Here is a 10,746-nt window from a genome sequence, read left to right on the forward strand (position 1 = left end):
GAGTTTGAGAAAGATAGGTGTTAGCTCTTCTCTAAATGTTTGATAGAATTCACCTGTGAAGCCATCTGGTCCTGGACTTTTGTTTGTTGGCAGGTTTTTAATCACAGGTTCAATTTCATTACTTGTGATTGGTCTGTTCATATTTTCTGTTTCTTCCTGGTTCAGTCTTGGAAGGTTATAGCTTTCTAAGAATTTGTCCATTTCTTCCAGGTTGTGCATTTTATTGGCATAGAGTTGCTTATAGTAGTCTCTTAGGATGCTTTGTATTTCTGTGATGTCTGTTGCAACTTCTCCTTTTTCCTTTTTTTTTTTTTTTTTTTTTTTGCGGTACGTGGGCCTCTCACTGTTGTGGCCTCTCCCGTTGCGGAGAACAGCCTCTGGATGCACAGGCTCAGCGGCCGTGGCTCACGGGCCCAGCCGCTCCCTGGCATGTGGGATCCTCCCGGACCAGGGCATGAACCCGCATCCCCTGCATCTGCAGGCGGACTCTCAACCACTGTGCCACCAGGGAAGCCCAACTTCTCCTTTTTCATTTCTAATTTTTTGATTTGAGTCTCTCCCTCTTTTTCTTGATGAGTCTGGGGAATGGTTTATCAGTTTTGTTTATCTTCTCAAAGAACCAGCTTTTAGTTTTATTGATCTTTGCTATTGTTTTCTTTGTATCTATTTCATTTATTTCTGCTCTGATCTTTATGATTTCTTTCCTTCTACTAACTTTGGGTTTTGTATGTTCTTCTTTTTCTAGTTCCTTTAGGTGTAAGGTTAGATTATTTGAGATTTTTCTTGTTTCTTGAGGTAGGCTTGTATTTCTATAAAAACTTCCCTCTTAGAACTGCTTTTGCTGTATCTATTACAGGTTTTGGATCGTCATGTTTTTGTTGTCATTTGTCTCTAGGCGTTTTTTGAGTTCCTCTTTAATTTCTTCAGTCATCTCTTGGTTATTTAGTAACGTATTCTTTAGCCTCCATGTGTTTGTGTTTTTTAATGTTTTTCCCTGTAATTGCTTTCTAATCTCATAGCGTTGTGGTCAGAAAAGATGCTTGATATGATTTCAGTTTTCTTAAATTTACTGAGGCTTGATTTATGACCCAAGATGTGATCTATCTTGGAGAATGTTCTGTGTGCGCTTGAGAAGAAAGTGTAATATGCTGTTTTTGGATGGAAGGTCCTATAAATATCAATTAAATGTATCTAGTCTTTTGTGTCATTTAAAGCTTGTGTTTACTTATTAATTTTCTGTTTGGATGATCTGTCCATTGGTTTAAGTGAGGTGTTCAAGTCCCCCTTATATCTTCTTCTTGGATTGATCCCTTGATCGTTATGTAGTGTCCTTCCTTGTCTCTTGTAACATTCTTTATTTTAAAGTCTATTTTATCTTATATGAGTATTGCTACTCCAGCTTTCTTTTGATTTCCATTTGCATGGAATATCTTTTTCCATCCCCTCACTTTCAGTCTGTATGTGTCCCTAGGTCTGAAGTGGATCTCTTGTAGACAGCATATATATGGTCTTGTTTTTGTATCCATTCAGTGAGTTTGTGTCTTTTGGTTGGGGCATTTAATCCATTCACGTTTAAGGTGATTATCGATATGTATGTTCCTATGACCATTTTCTTAATTGTTTTGGGTTTGTTTTTGTAGGTCCTCTTCTCTTGTGTTTCCCAGTTGCAGAAGTTCCTTTAGCATTTGTTGTAGAGCTGGTTCGGTGGTGCTTTTGCTTAGCTTTTGCTTGTCTGTAAAGCTTATGATTTCTCCAGCGAATCTGAATGAGATCCTTGCTGGGTAGAGTAATCTTGGTTGTAGGTTCTTCCCTTTCATCACTTTAAATATATCATGCCACTCCCTTCTTGCTTGTGGAGTTTCTGCTGAGAAATCAGCTGTTAACCTTATGGGAGTTCCCTTGTATGTTATTTGTTGTTTTTCCCATGCTGCTTTTAGTAATTTTTCTTTGTCTTTATTTTTTGCCACTTTGATTACTGTGTGTCTCGGCGTGTTTCTCCTTGGGATTATCCTGTCTGGGACTCTCTGGGCTTCCTGGACTTGGGTGGCTATTTCATTTCCCCTGTTACTTAAGTTTTCGACTATAATGTCTTCAGATATTTTCTCGGGTCCTTTCTCTCTCTCTTCTCCTTTGGGACCCCTATAACGCAAATGTTGTTGTGTTTAATGTTGTCCCAGAGGCTGTCTTCATTTCTTTTCATTCTTTTTTCTTTATTCTGTTCTGTGGCAGTGAATTCTACCATTTTGTCTTCCAGGTCACTTATCCATTCTTCTGCCTCAGTTATTCTGCTATTGATTCCTTCTAGTGTATTTTTCATTTCAGATATTGTTTTGTTCATCTCTGTTTGTTTGTTCTTTAATTCTTCTAGGTCTTTGTTAAACATATATTGCATCTTCTTGATCTTTGCCTCCATTCTTTTTCCGAGGTCCTGGATCATCTCTCTTATAATTATTATGAATTGTTTTTCTGGAAGGTTGCCTATCTCCACTTCGTTTGTTTGTTTTTCTGGTGTTTTATCTTGTTCCTTCTTCTGATATGTAGATCTCTGCCTTTTCATCTTGTCCATCTTTCTGTGATTGTGCTTTTTGTCCCAGGCTGCAGGATTGTAGTTCTTCTTGCTTCTGCTGTCTGCCCTCTGGTGGAAGAGGCTATCTAAGAGGCTTGAGCAAGTTTCCTGATGGGAGGGACTTGTGGTGGGTAGAGCTGGGTGTTGCTTTGGTGGGAAGAGCTCAGTAAAACTTTAATCCACTTGTCTGCTGATGGGTGGGGCTGGGTTCCCTCCTTGTTGCTTGTTTTGCCTGAGGTGACCCAACACTGGAGCCTACCCAGCTCTTTGGTGGGGCTAATGTTGGACTCTGGGAGGGCTCATGCCAAGGAGTACTTCCCAGAATTTCTGCTGCCAGTGTCCTTGTCCCCACGTTGAGCCATAGCCACCCCCCACTTCTTCAGGATACCCTCCAACACTAGCAGGTACGTCTGGTTCAGTCTCCTATGGGGTCACTGCTCCTTCCCCTGGGTCCTGATGTGCACACTACTTTGTGTGTGCCCTCCGAGAGTGGAGTCTCTGTTTCTCCCAGTCCTGTCGAAATCCTGCAGTCTATTCCCAGTAGGCTTCAAAGTCTGATTCTCTTTGAATTCCTCCTCCCGTTGCCAGACCCCCAGGTTGGGAAGCCTGACGTGGGGCTCAGAACCTTCACTCCATTGTGTGGACTTCTGTGGTATAAGTGTTCCCCAGTCTGTGAGTCACCCACCCAGCAGTTATGGGATTTGATTTTATTATGATTGCGCCCCTCCTGCCGTCTCATTGTGGCTTCTCCTTTTTCTTTGGATGTGGGGTATCTTTTTTGGTGAGTTCCAGTGTCTTCCTGTTGATGATTGTTCAGCAGTTAGTTGTGATTCTGGTGCTCTCGCAAGAGGAAGTGACTATTTCATTGGTTTTTTAAGTCACAGTTTTTCACATTTCTGATAATAGGATACATTTATAATTGAAAGTGTCATATATTTAATTCTTTAATATACTGTGGAGCTTTCATTGATGGTTAACCACTTTTTAAATTTTGAATCATGAAATCAAGGTCACTCTTAGAAAAAATTTTTTTGAAATAATTCCTTGAAACTTTTCAGTTCCTTAGTTTATTATTTTGTACAGGAAGAATTTCATTGATAATTTTTTATATGTCAAGTATTAGTCTAGGTATTGAGTATGCCCAGAAGAATAGGACATAATTTCTTGCCTTCCAGGGAGTTTATAATTTAGTTCCCTGACCTCCAAAGGAGGCTACCTCTACAACAGTTCATTGGGATTTGGAAAGAAAATTGGAGAACTCCTGTTTATTCTTAATCTATTATTGAATTTTTGTCTGTTTTATAACATATTTATATGCTTGTGCATGTATGCAATTTATTAAAAATTAATATGCATATATTATACACACTTGTTCGTATATGTGTTTAGATTGGATACAAAATCAAAAGAAATTTGCAGGGACTTCCCTGGCTGTCCAGTGGTTAGGGCTCCACGCTTCCACTACAGGGGGCATGGGTTTGATCCCCGGTCGGTGAACTAAGATCCCACATGCTGTACGGTCAAAAGAAACAACAAAAAAAAGAAATTTGCAGACCAGTGGTCTTATGAATGGGGATGTAAATGTAAAGAAATATTATAATGGTATCATAAGTATAATGTCAAAGATATATGGGAGATAGAGAAATATATGAGAGGTACCAGAGAGGTGAGAATATTCCAGTTTACCCTGGGTATACTTGAGTTATTTGAAGTGTGGAGTTGTAGACAGAGAAAGTGATACAGATTAATTTTGAAGGAGTGAGCCTTAGAAGTCAGGAGCATTAGATGGTTTTTAGTGTACTTGATGTTTGGTGAGATGTGAGACATAGCAGGAAATGAGAATGGATTAGTGGGTAGGAGACCAGATTACTTGAATAAGACATTTTAGCTTAATTCTTTGTTCTGTACGTAATAGGACACTACTGAAGGGTTTTAGTTATGGTAATGATATGATCATATTTTTATTGCTTTGAAGGATAACTCCACTGGCATCGTGGATAGTGTTTTGAAGTGAGAAAGAACTCAAAACAAGGAGGCCAGTTAGTCAATAGTTATTGAGCGCTTCCTGTAGTCTATTCTCAACGATTCAACACCTATCTCTCAGGAGCTTCCTTTATGATAGGCAACACAGATTTGAAGGTGAACTTGATTTCAATCTATTTTAGTTGTTTTGGTGAATTTTAAAGTGAAGAGTATCTAGGAGGGAATTTAGACTACTTACAATTTTTTAAAACAATTTTTAGACTTTTTATTTCTTAAAAAGAGGGCTTGCTTGTTTCACTTTAATTTTATAGGGGTCTCAATTCATCTAATAAATAAACCTGACATTTTAGGTTTTTCAACCTTGTTGATGACATGGGTGACATGGAAAAGTTTGCACATGGACTGTGTGGTTATTTACTAACTAGCATTTCTTCAGTAAATACCCTTTACAAACAGTTGTATGCCTTTATGTAAAGGGAACATATTCTACCTTATACCTAGCTCTTGCTCACTTGTCTTGCTCCTTATTCTTTGCCGAGTATCAAAATTGTCATCCTTCCAAAGTTGAGAAAAAGTCATCCTTGAGGTGTATTTAATGTTCACAGATTAAGCAAGTGTTGCCACCCCTTTGTAAACAGTAGGTTGGGTAAAATGTTAGGTTGAGTGATATAGATTAGAGAAGAGGAAGAAGGCAGGAAAGATGGGAAAAATGCATGGAAGTGTGTCCAATTGCAGAATAAAGAAAAGGGTACTTGATATACCATTGAGGTGATGCTGCTAATCCGGACCACTACTGTCACCCAGGTGATAGGTTATAGCTGTATTTGTATATACCATTAGGAGAGGACAAGCCCTTACCCTCAGCTCATACAAAAGTGTACATGTGCTTTTTATTTCATGTGTCAAACCATATATATATACCATAATATATATACTGTATATATACATACAGGGGAAGAAGAAAACTTTTGTTTTTCAATGTATCATATAAATCTTTTCTATATTAGTTTTCAGAGTTGAGAATGTATTTGTTTAATAAATATCTTCTACTTCTTGAAGGCTGTAAAGTGTTAGCACTTTAAACAACAAAAAACATTATAGGTGACTACTTTTTTGCTTATTTTGGTGTGTTGTTTGCTTGTACTTTCCTGACTATGTGGATTGTAGTTTTTACACAGGTTTTACTAATTCATGGAAACAATAAAAATGATTAGTGAGTATATTAATACTTTAATTCAGATGTGAAAACTTTGGATCAATTTATATTTGAAGAGATCTATACCATTTTCCCATACTCTTTTATATATTTATAATTAAAATAAGTAACTGTGTATGTGTGTGCATTTGCATGTTTAGGTATGCTTCTGTCATTAGTCAAATTAATCATCAGGGCTGGCACTTACGGTTGTTCAGGCTATACACTGGGCAACTCCAAAGGATGCTGTTTATATAGACTGCTATGTATAGTGTATCAGCCTGATAATTATGCTGAGAAAATAGTTTTTAGTGTTGAAATTTAAATAATTGTCTTGTTTAATTCAGGCACAGCCGGTTGGAGATTGTAATTTTAATATTCGTCTGCAGTGTATAGAACGAGAAATAATAAACCCTCGACATGATAAAATGAAGACGGGGCTCATTGACAAAACACAGGAACCATTTGGTGTCAGAAATAAGCCATTTTTTGACATCCATGCTTCAAGAAAGGTAAAGTTTTCTAATTAATACTTGCAGTGTAACAATATTCAGCTTGGAAAAGGAATATGAATGACACTTTGAGACCCACTTGTCTTGATTTTTCCAGAAATTACTTGAATTGAATATAGCACTATATTGACAAACATATATAATTCCCAAGTCTGCTCTTTAGCAAGATCCTTTTTTTTTTTTAAATTGAAGTATAGTGGATTTACATTGTTGTGTTAGTTTCTGGTGTACAGCAAAGTAGTTCATATATATATATATATATATTTTTTCTTTTTCAGATTCTTTTCCATTATAGCTTATTACATGGTATTGAATATAGTGCCCTATGCTATACTGTAGGTCCTTGTTGTTTACCTATTTTATTTTAGTAAGATTCTTAGTGACAGAAACTTAATTAAGTTAGGTTACTTCCTTGTTTTCTTTTTTTTTTCTAATATTTATTTATTTGGCTGCGCCGGGTCTTAGTTGCGGAATGCGGGATCTTTGTTGCCGCGTGCAAGGTCTTCGTTGTGGTGTTCAGGATCTTTACTTGTGGCATGTGGGCTCTTAGTTGGGGCATCTGGGATCTAGTTCTCTGACCAGGGATTGAACCCGGGCCCCCTGTGTTGGGAGCACGGAGTCTTAACCCCTGGACCACCAGGCAAGTCCCCCTTGTTTCTTACAATAGTTTGTGATTCATGGCTATTGGTTCATATTATGTTTTTTAAAAAGCTGTAAACAGGATAGAATTATATAGAGTGAAAATCACCTGTTAAGCCTTCTGAAGGTCAACAGTGTTTACTACGTAGTCTTATTTTAAAAATTAATTTACGTATATATATATATACATACACATGGAAGGTTTTCTTTTGTTACTTATTTTTGTTGTTTTGACACTGAAAACCCGAGACTTATTTCACTTAACAATACAACTTGGAAATATTTCCATGTCATGCAAAGAGATTTATAACTGCCGCATAGTATTTGACAGTAAAGATGCACCATGGAGTTATTATGTTTTGGAGGAGGGGTGGTTATGATAGAATAATATAGGAAATATAGCAATGTAAGCAATTAAATGTTTTAAACTTTTTTTCTAATATAATCTCACATGTTAGGTGATGTAAGTTTTTGTTTTATTTTAACTGCTTCTACTCAAGTCCACTCAATTTGTTATTAGCCCTTGGATGTAATATTAGCAATAATCTCAGCACTGTTGAATGCCTATCTTTTCTTCTCAACTAATACAAAGTTATCATTCTACTTTCATTTATTTTGCATAATGCCTGCTTGGCATGGGACTGTTGGTTGACTTCTGGTGCCATGGCCTTCCCACAGTTCACTGCCTGCCTTTTGTGTCTGTTTTGGCAGCAGGAATATTATAGGGGTGGCTAAAAGAGGCATACACTTCTGTGCCCTGCCCAATCGGTAGGGTAGGGATAACGTTAACACTTAACATGGGCCACACCTTTCTAAATTTTTAATTCAGTGTAAAAGTTGGTCAGAAGCCAGATTGTTTCAGTTTGCATTCGTTTTTTTAAAAAAGTATTTTGACAGCTTGTGCTGCCATAATTCAAAGTTCAGCATTTAAGAAAATGTGTCTCAGTGTAGTTTTATTAGTCAGAATCAGTGCTGCTTAGAAATGCTTAGAAAATTGTTCTTTAGGGATCTGAAGTATATATTTATGTTGAACAACTTTTCATGTAGTTTTTCACTAGAAAAAACGATGCTCTAATTATTTTCCTTTCTACTTAGCTTATATAACCACCCTTTGAAATCATCATAGGAAATTCTTTTTTTTCAAGCAGTTCTGTTATTTGGAATTTTAAATAAAAGTCTCCTCTTCCCTCCTTTTCAGTTTTTACTGTTAATTTTTGTCCTCAATTTCTCTTACCAAATTGTAAAGTTGTAGAATACAGAGGGAAAGCACATTTTGCAGCAGAGTGGGTCTAAAGGGTAAGACTGTAGTAACACCAGTTATAGAATAGTAGCCATGATTGACAGGTTATTGCTCTAGAGTTGCTTATTATTTTTATCTTTGCTAATGGGAATTATAAAATAGTGATGTTATGAATGATGCAGCATTTGTCAGGGAAGTACGTATCATTTTTATGAGAAAGGCTAGTTTTTATGTGGTTTTTAACAAAATTTACAACTGAAAAATGCATACTTTTGGGTAGAAAACAATAGAATTTCATTTCTGTCTATAAAAACTTGAAGATAACTTTGATTTTAGGAGTTTATTAACATAGCTCTATAAACAACCTTTCCATTTTGTTGAATTTGATCCGTCAAACTAGTGAAGGGATAATGAGTTGTTTAATTTTTAACTTAATATACATACATGGGTGTTAGAAGACAGCATCCTAAATAGTAATAAGAAGTAGCAGTTTCGTAAATTACAACTTATTTGCATTTCCAGTTTGAAGGCCAATTAAAAAAGAATTATTTGAATAGATTAAATGTGGTTAACAAAATTTTAAAAGTCAGACAGACAGCAGATATTTATCATCATCTCAGAAGAGTAATAACCATTGCTATTAGCATTTATTGTATCCATCAGAATTTCTTTATCCATGTGCAAGCAATACATTTATTTATATTCTTACCACCCTTACCCAAGAGGTGATTCTTAACGCCCTTTTCTGTACTTGCTTTTTTTTTACTTAATTTATTTTGAGTCCCCTTGCCCCAGTTTTAGTACATGGAGATCTCCTTCAATCTTTTTTTTAATAGATGCACAGATTTCCATCTTATTAGTGTACCATAATTTACTTAACTAATCCATAGTCATAGACATTTGGGTTGTTTTTAGCCTGTTGATAGGTTTTTTGTTTGTTTGTTTTGCATATGGATATCCAGTTGTTTCTGCACCAAGTATTGAAGAGATGGTCCTTTTTTCATTGAATTTCTTTTGCATCTTTATAAAAAATAAGTTGTTATGTATGTGTGGGACTATTGCTAGATGCTCTGTTCTATGCCCTTGATCTTTTTTATCTGTCTTTGTGGTAGTACTGTCTTGACTACTTTTGTTTATAATAAAGACAAATCAGACAGACTTGATCTTGCAACTTTGTACTTCTTTCTTGAAGTTGTTTTCTGTATTCTAGGCCTTTGTGTTTTCATTGAATTCTCTTGTTCCATCTGATTCTTGTTTATAATTATTTTTCAGTTGATTCTCTTGGATTTTCTGAGTATCCAGTCATATTAGGTGTAAATTGACATAGTTTTACCCTTCCTTCCTTCCTTCCTTCCTTCCTTCCTTCCTTCCTTCCATCCTTCCTCCCTCCCTCCCTCCCTCCCTCCCTCCCTCCCTTCCTTCCTTCCCTTTTCTTTCAACATCTTTATTGGAGTATAACTGTTTTACAATGGTGTGTTAGTTTCTGCTGTATAGCAAAGTGAATGAGCTATACATACACATATATCCCCATATCCCCTCCCTCTTGCGTCTCCCTCCCACCCTCTTTATCCCACCCCTCTAGGTGGACACAAGGCACCGAGCTGATCTCCCTGTGCTACGTGGTTGCTTCCCACTAGGTATCTGTTTTATATTTGGTAGTGTATATATCCATGCCAATCTCTCACTTTGTCCCAGCTTACCCTTCCCCCTCCCCGTATCCTCAAGTCCATTCTCTGGTAGACCTGCGTCTTTATTCCCGTCTTGCCCCTAGGTTCTTCATGACCTTTTTTTTTTTTTTTTTTTTTTTTTTTAGATTCCATATATATGTGTTAGCATACAGTATTTGTTTTTCTCTTTCTGACTTACTTCCCTCTGTATGACAGTCTCTAGGTCCATCCACCTCACTACAAATAACTCAGTTTCGTTTCTTTTTATGGCTGAGTAATATTCCATTGTATATATGTGCCACATCTTCTTTATCCATTCATCTGTTGATGGACACTGAGGTTGCTTCCATGTCCTGGCTGTTGTAAATAGAGCTGCAGTGAACATTGTGGTACATGACTGTTTTTGAATTATGGTTTTCTCAGTGTATATGCCCAGTAGTGGGATTGCTGGGTCATATGGTAGTTCTATTTTTAGTTTTTTAAAGAACCTTCATACTGTTCTCCATAGTGGCTGTATCAATTTACATTCCCACTAACAGTGCAAGGGGTTCCCTTTTCTCCACACCCTCTCCAGCATTTATTGCTTGTAGATTTTTTAATGATGGCCATTCTGACTGGTGTAAGGTGATACCTCATTGTAGTTTTGATTTGCATATCTCTAATGATTAGTGATGTTGAGCTAATGTGTTTCATGTGTTTGTTGGCAATCTTTATATCTTCTTTGGAGAAATGACTGTTTAGATCTTCTGCCCATTTTCGGATTGGGTTGTTTGTTTTTTTGATATTGAGCTGCATGAGCTGCCTGTATATTTTGGAGATTAATCCTTTGTCAGTTGCTTCATTTGCAAATATTTTCTCCCATTCTGAGGGTTGTCTTTTCGTCTTGTTTATGGTATCCTTTGCTGTGCAAAAACTTTGAAGTTTCATTAGGTCCCATTTGTTTA

General features: G+C 36.6%; 1 protein-coding gene across 4 annotated transcripts in view; it reads left to right on the top strand.

Annotated features, from left to right (window-relative positions):
• RNGTT (RNA guanylyltransferase and 5'-phosphatase) overlaps window positions 1–10,746 on the top strand; it is a 285,456-nt gene that overhangs the window by 92,524 nt on the left and 182,186 nt on the right. For all 4 annotated transcript variants that reach the window (XM_028494651.1, XM_028494653.2, XM_024116822.2 and 1 more), the window contains exon 11: window positions 6,092–6,256. In XM_028494651.1, the coding sequence (XP_028350452.1) occupies window positions 6,092–6,256 (165 nt within the window). The remainder of the gene's footprint in view (window positions 1–6,091; window positions 6,257–10,746) is intronic.

The sequence above is a fragment of the Physeter macrocephalus genome, chromosome 10 (assembly GCF_002837175.3).
Source record: "Physeter macrocephalus isolate SW-GA chromosome 10, ASM283717v5, whole genome shotgun sequence".
In the NCBI taxonomy this organism is placed as follows: Eukaryota; Metazoa; Chordata; class Mammalia; order Artiodactyla; family Physeteridae; genus Physeter; species Physeter macrocephalus.